The sequence below is a fragment of the Accipiter gentilis genome, chromosome 9 (assembly GCF_929443795.1).
Source record: "Accipiter gentilis chromosome 9, bAccGen1.1, whole genome shotgun sequence".
NCBI lineage: Eukaryota > Metazoa > Chordata > Aves > Accipitriformes > Accipitridae > Astur > Astur gentilis.
Genome location: NC_064888.1, coordinates 28349184 through 28367326, shown reverse-complemented (window position 1 = coordinate 28367326; position 18143 = coordinate 28349184). Strand labels below are relative to the sequence as shown.

Here is an 18143-nt window from a genome sequence, read left to right as displayed (position 1 = left end):
TTCAGAGGGGCAACCACTCCTGGGTTGTAGATGGAGCCTCGAGCACTTGCCCACATTTCCCCCGCTTCCTCTGCAGTGCTGGGGTGAGCGCTGGCCTGAGGAGCCTGTTGTTAGAACCAACACAACCTCCCGTGCCCAGCACCCCAGGGGCGTGCTCATGTCTCCCCTTACCAATGTGTGCATGACCCAGCGGGTGCTCTCTGGTGCTCACACGTGGGTCCATGGCCCCGGAGGAGGACCCAGCTGCCTGGCTTCTGCTCGGCCGGCATTTTGGCCAGACAAGGGTGTCCATGAGACGCTTGGAAGGTGCTACAGGCCTGTTGGAGGAGCAGGGGAGAAGCTCGCCTAGGCAAAAGCCTGTTTGTTGCTAGGGAGGAGCAGCCCCTGTGAGGCAGGAGGTGACATGGGACAAGCAATTGCAGATGAAAGTCCCTTGTGGCAGGGGTGGAAGGAAGGAGAGCAGCAGGATGAGGCTCTGTGTGTCAGACATGCCCCAGCTCAGTGACCAGGCACACAAGGCTGAACAGAGCAGCTCTATCCTGTGGGTCCCCAAGAGAACCTGGCCTGGGCAAGTCTGTGCCCCCAGGGACCGATGGAGAGGCCAGGACAATTAGCCCCCACCAGGTGAATCCTGCACCGCAGAGCTCCTACCAGCATGTCCACACTGCATTTGTGCTGCTGTGAGCACATTCCTGCACCCTGCGAGACAATCCTGCTGTCTGGGAGGAAGAGCTAGAGGAGGTGACAGCACCCAGAGGGTCTCTGGGCTTACTGAACAGGGAGTGCCAGAACGGAGCCAGGCCAAGAGCCACGGACACCAGCATCTTCCGCCCCTCCTGGGGGAGCTGGGCTGCACCGCAGCTGTGTCAAATGAGCCGAGTTTGGTTTCCTCCAAACCCTTGCATCCTCCAGGCCATTTTCCGTGTGCCAGCTCTGGAGAGCTGCACAAGCCCAAACACAGGGTATGACTTGGAAGCCAGTCCCGTCCCATGCCCGTGCCAGGCGGCTCACGGTGCCCATCCTGCCAGTCACCCCCGAGAGGTTTTGTTTGGGGTTTTTTTCCCCCATTCCCCCTCGCCCACCACGCGTGCGCATCGCCCCCGTCGAAGTTTGGCTCCGTGAAGCACGGAGTGCTAAAGCACGTCCCGGGGCCGGGCAGGCCCAGGGCCGGGGGACGGCGAGCCGCGGCCCGGCGCTGCTCCTGCAGCGGCTCCTTCCCCGGGAGCCCGGCGGACAGGCGGAGGGTCCCTGCCAGCCCGCCGGGACGGCGGAGGCCGCCGCGCCCACGTGTGCGGCAGGGCCGGCAGCGGGGCGGGCCCCGCCGGCGCCGCGGGAAAACGCGCGGCCGCCCCGCCCCGCCGGGGCGCTTCCCGCCAGTGACGCCCTGCTCCGCCCCGCCCACCGCGCGGCGCAGGGCGGGGCCGGCCTTCCTCGCCCTCGCCCGCCGCAAAGATGGCGGCGAAGCTCGAGGGCCTGCCCGCCCTCAAGATGGCCGCCCGCCCCCCCCCTCGGCGGCCGGGCGTCCCCGCAGGCCGGCGTCCGTCCTTTGGCGCGCCGCCGGCGGCGAAGGGGTGCGCTCCCGGCCTGCCCCGCGCGGGGCGGGGCGGGGCGCGGCGGCGCGGTGGCCGCCGGGAGCTGTAGTGCGGAGCGGGCGGCGGTCACGTGCCGCGCCCGGCAGTGGCCGCGCTGGGAGCGGAGGCGCCAAGATGGCGGCGCTGCGGGGCGGAGCGGTGCCCGCCGCCGCCGCCGCCGGGGCCGGGGTCGGCGGCGCCGCGGCCGGGGCCGCTCCGCGAGGGCTGGCGGGCGGCGGAGCCCCGCGCGAGCCGACCCTCCGCGCCGGCAGCCCCCTGCAGGTAGGCGGCGGCGGGACGCGGCGGGCCGCGCCGTGACACGTGGAGGCCGGGGCGGCTCCCGCGGCGGCGGCACCACCACGTGTGCCGGGAGCGGGCCCGCCGTGCCGGCGGCGGGCGGAGGGCGTAGGCGGAGTGGGGCGCCCGGTGCTCTCCCGATGGGGTGGGGTAGTGGCGGCACCGGCGCGGGGAGCCCCCGGGGCCAGGGGGGGTCCGCGGCACGGGCCCGGGACCGGCCGGGGCTCTCGGTGCTCCCCCGAGGGAGGTGACGCGCGGCCCCTAGGGTGTGGGAGCCAGGGGGGCGCCGGCCGCGATCCCCTCCGCGGTCCCTCCATCCCGGCACCGCCCTCCGCCACTTGCGGCCGCGGTGGAGGGGGGGGGGGGGCGGTTTTGGACACCGGCACTCGCCGGTTTCGGTGGCAGGAGCTCTGGCTGGAGGAGGCGGAGTGCTCCGGCCCGCGCCGGGGTGGGGGAGCTTCTCCGAGCTGCACCGGGGGCTTATACCGGGGGCTTATACCGGGGGAAGCGTCTCCCGCTCCGGGGCAGGGCTGGGGTGCGGTGCTGCCGCCCGTGCGCAGCGTCCCTGCCACCGCCGGTGTCACCGGTCCCGGTGGGACCCTGCTCCTGCTGGGCCTGGATGCGGGTGTGCTGCTGGCTGGACGGGACCTGGGGGCACCTGCGCTCTGTAGTCTTTGGGATTTCGGGGAACCCTATGCTTCTGGCCCTTCCAGGGTGCTCCTCCCTGGGTAGGGGGCTGCCCCGGGGGCTGCGGGGGAGACCCACCCACCCCGAGCCCAGACAGGGGGACACCGAGCCCCTCTCACCTCTCCCTGATGCAGAGGAAGCAGTCTGCATTTGGAGAAGAGAGGTGTTTTCCTGCCTGATGCTTCCCGAAAGCATCGGCAGAATTTGCAGAGCATCCTCTGCCGGTGCTGCACTGGCTGGTTGGAGCCCCCCCGAATCACCGAGCTCGCCCTGTCCAGGTGAGAGCTGCCTCAGCAGCCTGCCTGTGGCCGGCACAGGGAGGATGGCCACCCTGTGCTTGGGGCGTAGCCCCGGCACGGCATGCCGGGCACACGTGTCACGCGTTGCCAGTGTGGCTTGGATGGGCAGCTGCCCGCGGAGGCCTTGGTTGTGCCTCCTGGGTACCGTGGCAGCAAGCGCAGCGTCCTCGGCTCCTGTTGGGTGCCGCAGGAGCCGGTGGCCACGCTCAGGCCGTCTCCATCTCAAGCTGTTGGCTCAAATCCCGGCTCCCTGTGTGCCCGAAGGTCACTCTGGGGCTGCGGGCATCCTCCCTTCTCCCCGGCGGTGCCGGCTGCTTGCAGACGGCATGGCCCGAGTCCAAGACTGTCCTTGAACATCCCTGTGACCAGCAGCGCATGGCCTCATCCCTGCCGGGCCTAAAGCAAACACGGGGAGCTGGGAGGCCCCGGAGGGTGTCCCCCCCTCTGAACTAGGGGGGGGCAGGGGTCTCTGACAAGGAGGAGAGCGGGCAGGGATGTGGGAGCAGGCTGGGCTGGTTCGTACCTCCGCCCCGACGCACAAGCGGCAGGGCTGAAGGAGGTGCCCGGCCCCAGGTGGATCAAAGAGAGTCCTGGGGGAATGTAGCCTCGTTCACCAGTGAGTCATGGCTGTGGGACTCCTTGTTGCAAGGTGCTGAGTCAAAGGAGTCGAGGAGGGCTTGGGCGATCGCCTGCCCGCCCTCCTTCCTGGGCTGCGGGCAGCAGCCGTGGGAAGAGGCCATTTGAGTGGGAGGATTTTACTTCCCTCCCTCCAAACATCCAGTGCTGGCCACGACTGGAAACCTCTTATTAGACACTGCCTTTGGGGAGAGCCAGCCCTGTGGCAAGACGTGCAGGGCCATGCCCCACCCGGGGGGCATCCCCTGGACCCCCCCTGCCATCAGCAGGCAGGGGTGAGCCGGCTCCTGCATCCCTTGGCTGCTGATGCTCCACGAGATCCCTCCCGCTGGCTCCTCTGGTGGCCCAGACACCTCTGTCTGCCGGTCACCGCTGACTCAGGGCTGCACGCTGGCGCTTGGCAGTGCTGGGCGTGTGAGCCTGGATGTGCTTCCCCGCTCCTCCCAGTATCTCCAGGAGGATTGGCCGGGAATCGCAGCCAGGCTGCGCCGTAGACGGCTGCCAGCGGGGCTCTGCGCCGGGCTCTGACCGGCAGCCAGTGCTGGCCGAGGGAGGGGACTGGAGATGCTGAGCGGTAAAATTGCTCCATAGCCTGGTCTGCACGGCAGGGTGGAGCAGTGTCCTGGTGCGACTGGTGGGTTCTGCTTCCAGGCCAGAGACCCCTGGGAGAGCATGGCCTGGGCTGCTGAGCTGCCTGCTGAGCCCCAAACCACTGCAGGCTCCTGCTCTTTGGGGCTGCCATGTTGGCATGCAGTAACAGGCTGGGGGGATTTGGGATGGGTGGATGCAGGGCATTGCCGTGGGGTTCCTGGCTTCGATTCCCAGCCTGGTCCTGGGATGCCTGTGCTCCAGGGTCACACAGGGCTCCTGGCTGTGCTGCGGCTGGAGGTGCCTGCTCTGTCTGATGGGGGCAAGCTTCTGAAGAGCCCCAGGGACCTGGGGTTTGAGCACGTGGCTTTGGTGCTGCCATATTTTAGGAAAAACCTATTTAGCAAAATGCCTGCTCTCCCTCCGGTGCAGCTCCCCTCTTTCCAGAAGAAGATTTCAAAGTACAGGCAAGTCTTGTACAGGGATGGAGGGCATTTTGTCCTGCATGGGGTCAGGCTTTGTGCAAGCTGCGGTGCCTACGTGAAACACGGGTGAGCCACATCAGATGCGCGTCCCCCACGGTTTGGCCAGATTCTCCCTGTGCTGCTCCAGGGGAAGGATGGCTCGCTGCCTGCTCCCTGCCAGCTTTGGGAGCAAGGTGTACCCTCCCAGGGCTCCGTCCTTGGTGCCCTTATCTTCCCTGCCTGCATTATCTCTGCCTAAGTCTGTCTGCAAACAGGAATTTGCGTCCTGTCTCGTGCTGGTGACGCCTCCGCTGCTGCTCCGCTCCTGGCAGAGGCTGCGTGGCCAGCAGCTCTGCTCAGCCGGGGGCTGCAGCCATTGCCCTTGCCCGGCATCTTGATTTTGCTGGCTTTTCCTGGCCTCCCTGCAGCACCGGGCTGCGTGGCACTGTGGAGCGCAGTGCAAAGACCTTTCCGAAATTACCTGGCGTTACCCAAACATCCCTGGAGCTAGCTGGGGGAGGAAAGGACGTGGGGCTGGGAATTTGAAGGAAGAAGAGCAACAAAGCCAGTTTGGTCCTGGATTGCGAGCGCAGCCTGTGTCCTCTTGTAGCCTGCAGCAGAGGTGTCAGGGTAGGGGCCCAGCAGTGGCAGCTGGCTGCATCCCTGTTGCTGACTGCTGCGCTTTTGTTATGAATTTCGTAATGTTTTGGGGCTTATCTGAAGCGCCGACAGCCAGAGTCGGAGGAGCGCGTGACAGTCCGTGGGGTGGGGGGAGCTTGCCTCTCCCCTCCCCGTTCAGCACGAGTGATGCATGGTGTTGGGCAGAGCCTGGGGGGAATTGCTGGGGGTTTATTGATTTGTCTTGCCCAAACACGCAGCTGCGGAGCAAATCGGAGTTTTCGGTGTGGAGGCATCCCTGGTAATCGGAAGGGTCTCAGGCTGAAAGTGGCATGGGGCTTTGTGCGGTGGGGTGGACTGGCCCAAACCTCTCCTGAAAAGCAAGAGGGAAGGGTCCCCTGTGCTATCTTCTGACCTGCAGCGCAGCTGTCCCGCCTGCCTCTCCTGTGTGTCTGGGGGTGCCGCAGTGAGCTGAGCTGCTGTTTGCAGCACAGGCTTTCGGGAGTCCATGTGCGCTGCGGAGGAGAGCAGCGTTGGTAGTGGTGCTTTGCAAAGTATTTAACTGGCTCCCTTTGTCCTCGACAGTGCTTTTCCCTTGAGGAGGATGACCTGAACTTAACGTCGCTGGATGCAGAAACCATCTTGGAGGCTGAAGAGATCCTGGGGACGATGCAGAACTATCTCGACTCCTCTGTGATCTCCATCATCGAGGACCTCTCTCTGAGTGAGGTGGGAGCCCACACACATGGGCGTGGGAAGCGGTGGCTGGGCTGGCTCTGGCTGTGGCTGTGGGGGTGGGGGTGGTGGCTGGGTCCCGTGGCCATGCCCCACCGCCCTCTGAGACTGCCCCTGCCCTTGCAGCAGGGCAAGGCCTGCCTGGATGCACAGAATGAGCTGTCCCTGCTGACTGCCATCACTGAGATCCTGGACAGCACGGACGACGAGACCCTGTCCCCCTTCGACACCATCATGGATGCAGAGCTGCTAACCTCGCCTCGGGAGCGGGAGAATCCCTCGGTGAGTTGTGGGGCAGAGCCAGTCTGACCTCAAAATGGGTGGGAAGATGCTCAGGCAGGGTTCTGCCAGGTCCTGGTATGAGGGTGCCCTGAGGTGGACCCTGGTTCCCAGTGCCCTGGGATGGTCCCTTTGACCAGCAACGTGAGAGAAGGGCTGAGCCAGCCCTGGACACCCCTGGGGCTCCAGTGTGGGCTCGGGGGGCCATGCCTTTTCCTTGAGTCTTGATGTAGAGCCAGAGATGTGCCAGGCGCTCTGGGGAGCAGCATGTCCCCCTCTGCCTGACCAACCAGGGCTGCATGTGCTGTGGGTGAGACAGGGTTGAGTTTGCTCCCAGGCTCTGCGGGGTGACATGCGTGGCCGCTGTGGGGCTGGGGGTGGCCTGTCCCCTCCAGCAGTGGAAACCTGCTGCTGCCTCATCCTCTGTCCATCTCCTCTCCAGTTTCAGAAGTTTCTCAGCTTATCCCGTCCATCACTGGAGTGTGAGAGCTCTGCCCTGGAGCAGCCCAAGGCTCTCAGGCCTCTCAGCAGCAGCAGCAGCATCTCTGTGGTTGGGAAGGTGAGCAGCTGAGCAGGGGAAGCTGAAGGAGCGGTGTCGGGGTGGTGCTGGGGTAAGTGTTTCCCTGCTGCTGCCCCCCCGGCCCCTGCCTTCCCGCCATCCTCTCCCAGAAGTGATGCTTTTGCAGGGCACCAGTGGCAGTGGGAGCAGGGCCTGCCCCAGCTGGTGGGCACTGTGGGTCTGGGGATGCTGTGGATGCCGTCATAGGGGTGGCAAGTTTCCAGCTTTGTTGTGTCTTACTGGGAGGCTCAAACGTGCTCCAGCTTTTTGTCTGCCCAGGGGCTTTGCTGCAGACTGGCAGCAGACCCACAGTTGGCTGTGCCTGGGGGGGCTCCGGTGAAAGCCCATAAGCTGACGCTTGCTCTGGTTCCCCTTCCCAGAACGACACAGACCTGGCTTGGGACTGTGCCGCTCATGGCCTCGAGGACCCGGTGCTGCCAAAGAAGCAAGTCTGCAGCACCCCAAGGGTGGAGAGGAAGGTGGGCCGGCACAGGGCCCGAGAGCAGCCCCTGCCGCAGCGCAGTGATGGGGAGGAAGAGGAGGAGGAGGCTGCCTTGAGCCCAGAGCTAGACAGCAGGACAGAGGCTGGGGAGTTTTGCCTGAGCGGGGCCAGGGCAGTGCTGGAGGAGCACGAAGACCCCTGCATCATCAACACGGGCGATGTGTCCCTGAGCGAGTTGGTAAAGTCCATGCACCCTTACTGCCTGCCCACCTTCACTGTGTGCCTGGACCCCGACACCGAGCCCGTGGCTAAGGAGCTCCTGAGCGGTCCCGTCTTGCTGGAAATTGTGCCTGGCGAGGGGGAGAGCGTGGAGATCCCTGTGGTCCTGCAGCCCTTGGCTCCCAGCTTCCCTGACCTGGAGCCCCAGCTCCTGGGAGCAGAGGAGGGTACTGGGGAGTCAGCCCCAGAGGATCGAGAGGAGCTGCCAGGAGCTCCAGCCCAGAAAAACGGGATGGAGGAGGAGGAGAAGGTGGAGAAACTGCCTAAGAAGGAGCCCTCCTGCACTACCCCGGAGAGCACATCCCCAGCGGAGGTGGCAGCACCCAGCGCCTGGAGCCCCGACAGCAGCTCCCAGCGCAGCACGGAGGCCCTGGCAAGCAGCAAACGCGAGGGCTGTGAGAAGGGACGTGGCCGTGAGAGAGCAAGGAAGAGTCGGAAAAAGAAAGCAGAGGAGGACCAAAGCGAGCAGGCCAGGCCAGGCAGGGACTGCGTGGCCCACCGGCTCCGCTCGGCTGGCTCTGGGCAGCCCCTGGGCCAGCCACCCACGAGCCGGCGACGGGCAGCGTGTCCCTCTGTCCAGGTCTCAGACTTCCTGGCGCGGCAGCTGGAGCAAGCCCGGAAGGAGGGGCAGATGGAGCTGCATGCCGAGCGGGTGCCGCGGCCCCGGGGCAGGCCCCGGAGCGTGACGGGGAACTCCCTGCTTGAGAAAGCGCAGCGGGAGCTGCAGAAGCAGCCGGCACCAGAAACGGTGAACGTGGCCCCAGAAAAGGCTGAGACTGTGGTGCCTTTGGAGAAGACCGCAGCAAGCATGGAGGAGCGGCCAGCAGCTGCATGTCCTGGCCCAGTGGACCAGGCTGAGGGTGGGGGTGATGCACAGCCAGCCGCCAGACAGGGTGGCGGGGTCTCGGAGGCTGCCTCTCCGCTTCCGGAGCGAGGCGTGGGGCTGGAGCCCCCTCAGAGCCTGGCGGTGGCGGAGCCGAGCGAGGGCCTTCCCAGGGAAGCCAAGCCCAAGGCCCTGAGCCTGCGGGAATACCGCATCCGCATGCTCCACCGCCAGCCCAGCCCGGGTGGCAGGAAGGACAGTGAGAAGCAAGCGGCCAGCAAGTGGCCCAGCATCCCTGAGCCTCCGACAGAGCTAGCGGAGATTCCCTGCCTGGTGTCGCCCGTTCGCCCCGCCACCGAGGCGGCCAACGCTCAGAAGAGCCCGGAGAAACCCGCCAGCCCTGCTGCTGTCCCTTCTGCTGGCAAAGCTCCTGCTGCTCTGTCTTCAGCTCCAGCACCGGCCATGGCTCCACCACCCCCGTCAACACCAATGCCTTTCATCGCACCAAATGTGCCCCCGGCCGCTGGGGTGGCCCCCGCTGGGATGCCACCAGCTTCTGCCGGTGCTTATGCCCTTTACCCACCAGTGCCTTCCTGGCCCTGCTTCAGCCCGCAGCCCATGGGCTGCCATGGTTTGCCCCCACTGCCCAGTGCCGGCTCCCCCAGTACTTTTCACATGGTGCCTGGCCTCCCGCCTCCGGCCATGGCCTGGCCCCCGCCAGCTGTGCCGCCCCCGCCTCCTTTTGGCCCCGGCGGCCCCTATGCCCCAGTAGGGTGGGCACCGCCATCGTACTGGCCAGGAATCCCCATGCCACCTCCGGTGCCTCCCCTGGCGTACGGGGACCCTGGAGCGGCACTGCAGGGTGCCGCTTCCTTCCCAGCCGGTGGCCACCCCAGCACGGCCCTCCTGCACGGGCAGTCTTCTGCTGCTCCTGCGCTCAGCTGCCCGGAGCCACCGGCCTTCCCCACCCAGCCGCCCACTGCCCCGGCCAGTGAGATGGGGGCTGCAGGTGGCCCAGCCAGGCCAGCGACTGGCAGGGTGTCGGACCCCAGGAGGCAAGCACGGCTGGCGGGGGAGAGCTCTCTCCCCAAGGCCCCTCCAGCCCCAGCCCCTGTCCAGCCCCTGGCGGTCCCATCGGCTGCCACTGCCCAGCCCAGCAGGGTCCCTCCTGCAGCGCCAGCCCAGCACACAGCAGCCCCCCAGGCTGCCCCCACCCAGACACCAGAGGAGCCCCAGGCTGCAACTCCCACCCAGCTCCCAAAGGCCCCCCCAGCTGCTACCCGTTGCCTTGTGGAGGTGTCTCCTGCCGCTGGCCCTGTTGGGGAGTCCCCTGGCACCCACCCCACGGAAGAGGCTGCAGGGCCGGGGAAGGGGGCAGCAGAGAAAGCCCTGCCGGAGCCCCAGGCAGCTGCTGGGCAGGAGCTGCCCGGCCAAAAGTCCACCTCCCAGGCTGCGGCACCACCACCAAAAGCAGGTCGAGAGAGCAGCCTGCCCACTAAGGCACCCACCGCACGGCCATGGAGGCACCAGCCGCTCCTCAGCCCGGCGCAGCCCAGTGACAGAAGCAAAGACATCGTGCAAGCCTTCATCAGCGAGATCGGTGAGTGGGAGGGCTGAGTGTCGCCAGCTGGCAAGGCTTTGGTGCTGCCAGCAGCCCAGGTAGCGGGACCGGTTCCTGGCACTTCTGGGGGTGAGGGTGGCAAAGCTGCGCCTGTGGGCTTGCAGTCTCTTCCCGGCACTCTGCCAGGAGGTTGCCTCCAGTGCATGGTCTGGGCTGGCTGTGCCCAAACTGGCCCCTCCTGAGGCTGCAGAGCTGGGTGCTCCTGTCCCCACTGCAGGAGAGATGGAGCTGCTGCAGGCTCTGCTGCCGCTTCTTCCCAGCACTTGCCCTGTCACCTAGGGAGGCTGATGCAGGGGGAGGATGGTACTGGGGTGCATCCCTGAGGGTTTTGACTGACCTGGCTTGCTGTGCTCTCTCCCTGGCCCAGGGATCGAAGCCACTGACCTGTCCAGCCTGCTAGAGCAGTTCGAGAAGTCTGAAGGTGCGGATGCAGCGTGCTGTCCCCCGCGGGGCTCCCTCCGTGCCACACCAGCCTCTCTGGGCTGCCTGTGCTCCCCATGGTGGGGTGGGAGCTGGGGAGTCAGGATGCTGCTGCCTGCAGGCTGGTGTTACCTGGCCTGGGTGCCTTGTCCCGAGGGTGTCTCTGCCCCCATCTCCTTCTTGGCCTGTGAAAGCAGCTGGGGGTCCCCAGGGCAGCTGAGGGGGTGGTGAAGAGCCCGGGAAGGAAAGCGAATGTGCAGCTCCTCTGCTGGGAGCTGGGTTTGGGATGCTGTGAAACCTCTCCCTGGCTGTCCCGGGGGTAGTCTGTGTCCCCCCCCTGTACACAGGGTCTGTCCCTTGCCCTCCAGCCCCAGCCTCTTACCACCCTCACCCACCCGCTCTCTTTTCAGCCAAGAAGGAGGAGACTCCTGTGCAACCCCCTGTGGACAGGCGGCCAGCGGGGAGCTCCGGGTGAGTACCAAGTCCTTTGCAGCTGGTGCCCCAGCATGGAGCCTGGTAGAGGGCTGAGCCCAGCTCTCAGTTCTGGCAGGGCCTGAACTGCACTGGGGACTGTGTCCATCGGCCCAGGAGGGGCTGAGCTTCTCACTGGACCAGGGATCAGAGCTGGCACTGAGGGGGGAAAATTGGGGGAAGCAGCGGTGGGCATGACTGGGCTGTGCAAGTTCCGTCCTTGCAGCTCTCTCAGACCCTCTGTCCCCCCAGCCCAGCTGGTAGGGCAGCTCGGGTGCGTGCCCCAGGCGTGAGGACTGGGGCTGGGCTTTGGCTGCTGCATTTGACAAAGCTCCTTTCCCCTTCTCAGGCCTGAGACCCAGCAGGACAGGAAGCCCCCGGATGGCCTGCAGGCCTCTGAGCTGGCCAACGTGGCAGGTAATGCCCGGGGCGAGGTGGGGGAGCCCGCCGTGTCCTGGCAGGGGCTGTCGTGGGGCTGGGGGAGACCCTGGAGCTTGAGGGGAGTTGGGCCGGGAGGGAGCCCCAGCTGGGTGGGTTGCAGCAAGGGGCTGCTCTTGAAAGCCCTCCGGTGCTCTCGCAGGCCTCACCCCCCCAGCGACGCCCCCCCACCAGCTCTGGAAGCCATTGCCTGCTGTCTCGCTACTGGCCAAGGCCAAGTCACCAGGGTCTGCACCCCAGGAAGGGCCCCAGAAGACAGCCAAGCTGATGAAAGCCAAGCCGCTGCCCCCAGGCAAGCTTCAGGGGAAGAGCCTGGCTCCAGCCCCTGCTGGCTCAGGCCCCAGCCACGTCTGCTCGGGAGACCACGACTACTGCATCCCAGGTGCGGCGCGGCCGGAGAGCAGCAGCAGCACTGGCACGCAGCCCCCTGCCGAGGGTGGCTCCCGCTGGAATGTCAAACAGCACCGGGACATCACTATCAAACCCATCTCCTCCTTAACCAAACGGACGCTGGACCAGGCCAAGCCCACCCCGCCAGCCCCCAGCACCACCGTCGTGGGGCCCAGCCAGGAGCCCCTGGGGACAGCCTGCCTAGCCCCCCTCGATTATCGGACTAGCGTCCCCAGCAAGGCCACCACTGAGTGCAGCAGCCCCCCCACCTCGGTGCTCCTGTCTCCAGCTGCATCCCCCTGCCGGGACCAGGAGGTGCGGACTCCCAGCGCCCAGCCCAGCCGTGCTACTGCCAAGAGGTCCCTGCGCTGCTACCGGAGACCCCGAGACTCGCCCAGCCCCTCTGCTGGCAGCTGGAGGGCTGGCCGGAGCCATGCTAGCCGCTCTTTCAGCTCCAGTTCAGATGGAGCTAGCGAGTCCTCATCTTCATCTTCATCCTCATCCTCCCGATCGCGGTCACGGTCGTTCTCCCCACCACCCAAGCGGTGGCGAAGGTAAGCGGTGGAGCGTCTGTCTGCTTGCTCTTTGGGCAATTGTCTGGTGGCCGGTCTTTTGTGAGGGTGCCCAGACATCTCTTTATGGGCCTACTTGATGGCTGTGTTTGATCTTTCTGTCCTTGTGGTCTTTCTGAAGTGGTGCCTGGCTCGCAGAGACTGGGGGAGCTGCTGCGACACCCTGCCAGTGGGTGTCTGGCTGAACCCCACATCTGGGCAGGTGTGCCTGCAAAACCACCACTGAGCTAGGCTTCCTTACTCCTCCTGGAACACCATGGTACGAGTCCTTGGGTGCACCTTGCCTTTTAGATGCTTTTTCTGGGGTGTTCTTGCAGGTGTTGGTGTTTGTGCTGTGGGGCTGGTGCAGCCCCAGGTGTAGAAATGAGAGGAGCCACAATGGAGCCCTCCAGGGAGCTGCTGGAGGCAAGGAGAGAAAAACCCATCTGGCTTGGCTGCCTCAGGGGCTCCCTGTGCTCCTTATGGAGGTGGCTGCATAGGAAAGTGGGGTGGCTTGGTCTTTGCGGAATGTGTTTCTTTTGGAGTCCTTGTATATCTTGAGTGATGCACAGCCTGTCCCAGCTGCAGTGGGAGGCACTGGAGCTGGCGAGGGATCCCTTGTCTGCCCTTCCCTGAGTGTTCAGCCAGTTCTGGAGACATCCCAGATCACTGGCTGAGAAGGGCTTGTCCAACCAAGGCCCCTCCATTGGTGGCCAATAGGTGGAGGCTGGAGCTGGAAAGGGCACATACATAGTGCCATGTCCCAGGGATGTGCAGCCCAGGCACTTGTCCTGTCTGGCTTGGCTTTCCAGCAAATGCACCTGGCCCTGTGCTGGGAAATGTCCCCACAGACTGTGCCATCCTGACCTGCTGTCCTCCAGGAGAATATGTGGCAGTACCAGGCAGCACACCCTGCTTGGGGCCTGTGTTTGCTTATGGCGGGGACCACCTGTGGGCAGCATGTTTAGTGAGGGACGCTGCTGCTGTCTGGAGGCAGCACAGCTTGATCCCAGAGGGGTTTCAGTCCAGCTGCCCTCAAGCTTTGCCTGGCCCTGCCAGAAAAGCTCTTGTTGGCAGAAGGCTGTGGGCACAGAAGCCCAGCCCTGTCCCAGAGCATGCCACGGCCCTCAGCATGATTGGAGGCATGGATGGTCTCCATTCGCATGGCTGTTGAGTGCAACATGGATGTGACGGCTCCGTTGTCATCCTGTGCACCGTGTGGGGCTCAGTGCTGCAGCCCCGGCCCCTTCTGGGCCCTTGCCTGGTCGCAGCCATGTGCTGCATGGTTCCACCATGACTATTTCTTGCTCTTCAGAGGCTGTACCTGTGAGCCTGCTCCCTTTTCACTGCGGTGTTTGGAGCCAGGTGGAGCAACATCTCTAATGTCATTACTGTCCCGGCAAACTTGGGCAGAGGTTTCCATAGCTCAGCTCAGCCTGGGGATGGGTCCTGTCCGAGTCGGGTGCTGGGGACCTTGGGGAGGATGGAGGTCTTTTTCTTCTCTGGAGCCTCATGGTGCTGGGCATGGGGAGAGCTTGGCAATGAGCTGTGTCTATCCTTCCCCCAGGTACCGCTCAAGATGTTCCCACAGCTCCTCTTCCCGCTCCAGCTGTGGGTCATGTGGCAGGTCCCGGGACAGGTCCTCATCCTCATCATCAACATCCTCCTACTCATCCAGGTCCACATCCTGCAGCCAGTCTCGCTCTCGGTCCCGCTCCCCCTCACCCTGCAGGAGGAGTAACAGGCGGAGAAGGTGAGCGTGGCCACCCTGCAGGGGTGTGAGCTCCCCCCAACCCATCTCTCAGCCTCCTGTGTCCTACCTGGGCAGGGGTGAACCCCCTCCTTCAGTATCTCCCTTGTGTCCAGAATCACTCTCGTTCTGGAACCCCATGACCCTGTAGCTCACGTGTCCGGTTTCTGCCTTGCCAGATACAGTTACGATGCACAGGACCACTACCAAAGGCAGAGGATCCTCCAGAAGGAACGTGCAATAGTGAGTGCTGGAGGGCTGGGAAGTGAGGGCTGCAGATTTGGGGGCCCCCAGCCCCTCCATCACTTCAGAAAGCTGTGGGTTTGCAGCCTTGCAGGCAGCATTGCTGGGACGCTCTGGCCAGGGCACGGTGTGATGGGTGGCAATGCAGGGAGGGTGCTCTGCGTGAGAGGTCCTGCTCACTGGGAGGGCTCAGGGATGCCAAGTCCCCCCCCCCATTCCCATCTCATGGGACTGTGCATCCCTCCTCACAGGAGGAGCGACGAGTTGTGTTTATTGGCAAGATCCCCAGCAGGATGACACGGTCGGAGCTGCGACACCGCTTCTCTGTCTTTGGGGACATTGAGGAGTGCACCCTACACTTCCGCTCTGACGGGTAAGAGCTGTGGGGATGTGGGGCAGCCCTTTTCCAGGAATGGCTCCTCTTGGCCCTTTTCCCATTCGTCAAGGGGATGGCACAGACCAAGGGGGAACAAACATACTGCATTGCTGCTGATCTCCTTCCTTCTTCTTTGGCTCCAGGGACAACTATGGCTTTGTCACCTATCGCTATGCCGAGGAAGCCTTTGCTGCCATCGAGAGCGGGCACAAGCTGCGGCGCCCAGATGAGCAGCCCTTCGACCTGTGCTTCGGTGGCCGCCGGCAGTTCTGCAGGAGGAACTATGCCGACTTGGGTGAGTTGCTCAGCCCCCAAGTTGGGGGGTGGCACCCTGTGTCCTCTCTCCTTCCCAGCTGTGTAGGAGTCACCATCCTTGGGGTCAGTCAGGCTTGGCTGGTCAGAGCCATGTCCAGGGATAATCCTGCCCCGAGGGGAGGTTGGACGGGGGCTCCCCGGCCCTCCAGCGCTGTGATGGAGACCAGGTCCAATCCTCTATCAGCCCGACGCTGGGTCTAGAGGTTGGAACATGAAGTGAGATGGGAAGGAGTTGCTGTGGGGATGGCTGGAACTGTGCCAGCGTCCCCATGGCTCAAGGCAGCCTCTCCCCATGTTTTCCAGACTCAAACAGGGAGGATTTTGACCCGGCCCCCGTCAAGAGCAAGTTTGACTCCCTGGACTTCGACACGCTGCTGCGGCAGGCACAGCGCAGCCTGCAGAGGTAGCAGCAGGCGAGGCGGAGCGCCCGCCCCAACTTTTATACTCAAATACAAAAGACAAAAAAAGTATGGAGAGAGAGAGAGAGAGATGGGGTTTTTAAGAAAAAGAAAAAGGAAAAAAAGAAATTTGTTTTATAACCAATATTTAAGGAGGACGGGTCATTTGCCTTTGACCGGAGGGGCTCTGGTGAGTGGCAGCCCCAGGCTTGCCCCAGCCATGTAATAAATGTGGATGCCCAAACAGCAGTGCTGCATTGTCTCCTCCTTCACGTGGGCCATTCCCAGGCATGGGCTCGGGCTGTGCCCCCTCAGGACCCTGGGGCCTCTGTGCTAGGGTCTGGCCCCATGAGAAGTAGCACAGGTCAGGGACTGGGTGCAGGAGTGGGGTGTCTGGGGAAAGTGGGGCAGGACTGGGGTCACCAAGCCACTCTGAGGGCTCTGTGGCAGCTCCCAAATGGCCTGGCACGGGGTGAATGCCTCTCTGAGGACAGGCAGCGCAGACCCCTCCGACTGCCTCTTGGGCTCTGCTGAGGACTCAGCACCCCAGCCCTGAGGCACCTGGCTAGGTTTTGAAGTCACCTGCACCTCCCGTGATGGCCACGGAGGGGCAGTGCAAGATCCTCCTCCACTGCCGCTCCCTGCTGTGGGATGGGGTACAAGGGGCTCAAGCCCTTGGCAGGAGCACGGGCCCCTGCCCGCTCTGAGGGCAGCGTGTGCAACTATGATGTCTGCCTGTCCCCTTCGAGCCCGCTCGTTGATTTTGCTCTAGCTCGCCAGGAGAGGGGTGTCTGACATCTCATCTCTGGGTGTCCCCTGAGGGAGGGGTGTTGGTGTGACTGCAGAGAGGTTACAGGCATCCACAGTGGGCAGCACAGGATGGTGCTTGGCAGAAGAAGGATGGACAGTGACAGGGAGGGAGGGGATGCAGATGCCTGTCCAGGCCCCCCCACTGTGTTGCAGGTCACAGAGGAGAAGGGCAATCCCAGGCAGCCCCCAAGGGAGCGTGCCTGGGCCTGCTGCTGAGCATCTTCCCTGCACCTCGTCCTGAGCCAGCAGTACTGGGGCCCTGCACCCTGCTCTTGTGCTGGCAGCCAGAAAAGAGCCCTGCCTTGGGCTGCTCCTGGGCTGGGACAAGCCCAGGGATCCCCAGCACCAGAGTGGGGCTGAGCTGGCAGTGCTGACTGGGAACCCTGAGATGGCATCGAGCACCCTGGCTTTGGCAGGGTGCAGTGGTGCCTGGTTGGGCCCTCTCCCGGCACACCCTGGGGTGGGAGATCCTGCAGCCGCCTGGCTGGGCTCTGCGGAGCAAGAAGAGCGTGGGGGGAGGGGACGGGCAGGGAATGGACCCCCCCAGGGCTTCTTGCAGTGCCTGGAGTGGGAGAGGGCTGGTCAAAGTCCCCCCAGACCCCTTGCTTGATGGAGGCAGCGCCCACTCCTCTGGTAGGAGAGCAGGGAGGGGAATAGCAGCAATAAACCCAGGGTGGGGTGTCCAGCAGCTGTGATGCTGGGCGGGGGGTTCGGCCAAGCTGATGCTGCCACTTGGATCGCACTCAGGCCTCCGAGGCCCTTTGGGGGTGTGCCTGGGATGTGCTGCATGGCGATCCTATGGTCTGGTATTAGCACAGTGGCTGGAGCCCGCTTGTGCCCTCTCTGCTCCCCTGGATGGAGAAGGATGTTCCTGCCTGTATGCTGGGTGACTTGTGCCACTCTGTAGCTCGGCCCAGGGAGGCCTCCACAATACCCCAGGTATGTGGGGTGCGGTGAGGCTGCCAGTGGGGTGAGCCCAGGGGCAAGCTCCCACCCTGTCATCTCCTGCCTGGCCCTGGACTTTGCATGAGAGAGGGTCCAAGGAGGCGGCTGCAGGCAAAGGTCTGAGCGGGCTGGGGGCAAGGCAAGTGGGGGGCTGTTAATTGGTAATGCAGCTCTTCCCAGGGATGTTGGCTTGGTGGGAGGGGGTGAAAGCCAGGGTCTGGCAGGGACTCGGGGAGGATGTGACTGTCCCTTTTTGGGAGTCCATGCAGATCCCTTTTGCTGCAGCACACATGCAGCCCCTCTCCTGCCCAGGGCAGGTAGGCCAGTCGCGGAGCTGACAAGCATCTCCCTGGTCTCTGAGCTGCCACAGCAGCGCTGAGGGTGTGTGGATCCAAACAAGAGTGTTGCAGGGAGAGTGCCTGTCAACCAGCTGCAAACAGACCCGCAAGCTGTAGTCTGAGTGAGGTCTGAGGAAGGGCTTGTGTGCTGGTTTCTCCAACTGCTGTAGGTGGTCTGAAAGTTTCTTCACAGCCTTTCCTTGAACCTCTGCTGCAGCTGTGGAGGCAGGCTGGAGCTGGGAGCGTCATGGGGAAGCCGGAGCTGGGCATGGGGGATGTCCCCATGCAGAATGATACCTGGGGATGTGCTACCTCCTGGACCTGAGGTGGGTGCATTTGGGCAGCCCTGTGAGCACGGCATCACCCCAAATGCATGTGCTGCTGGCTACAGCAGGAACAAGGCTGCATTCCTGGGGCTGGGCTGCACATGGTCCCCTCTCCCCGTTCCTGCGGGTGAGGAGAGGCAGGGGGTGTGAAAGCGTTTGTGTTGCCAAAAGAATTAACACCCTGCTGTTGTGCCCTATAAATCTTTCAAGTGTTAGACGCTGGCTTTATCCCCCCGTGTTACAGTTTAATGGTTTCCGTTAGCAATAACCTGGCCCTATGTTCTGGGGTTATTGATTTAAGGTCTATTGTGGAGGGTGTGAGAGTTGCAGAAAGGTGTTTTCCTGCTGCCCAGCTGGCGGCAAAGGCGCCATTGCAAAGAGGAGGCAGGAGAGCGGGAAGCGGTGCACAGCCAGCTCTCTGGAAGTGTGGGTGCTGGTGGGAGCTGTCTGGAGAGGATCAGGGGACAGTGGCAA

At 64.1% G+C, this 18143-nt stretch overlaps 1 protein-coding gene across 1 annotated transcript; it reads left to right on the top strand.

The window, feature by feature from the left end:
* The first annotated feature begins 1452 nt into the window (after positions 1 to 1452).
* PPRC1 (PPARG related coactivator 1) lies at positions 1453 to 15496 on the top strand. The gene is given in 15 exon segments (XM_049810730.1): positions 1453 to 1611; positions 1614 to 1853; positions 5746 to 5889; positions 6022 to 6177; positions 6617 to 6733; positions 7114 to 9877; positions 10266 to 10319; positions 10729 to 10789; positions 11139 to 11206; positions 11370 to 12171; positions 13736 to 13921; positions 14098 to 14161; positions 14413 to 14534; positions 14681 to 14832; positions 15156 to 15496. Coding segments are annotated over 15 exon segments (5193 nt in total). The 3' UTR covers positions 15260 to 15496.
* The last annotated feature ends 2647 nt before the right edge of the window (positions 15497 to 18143 follow it).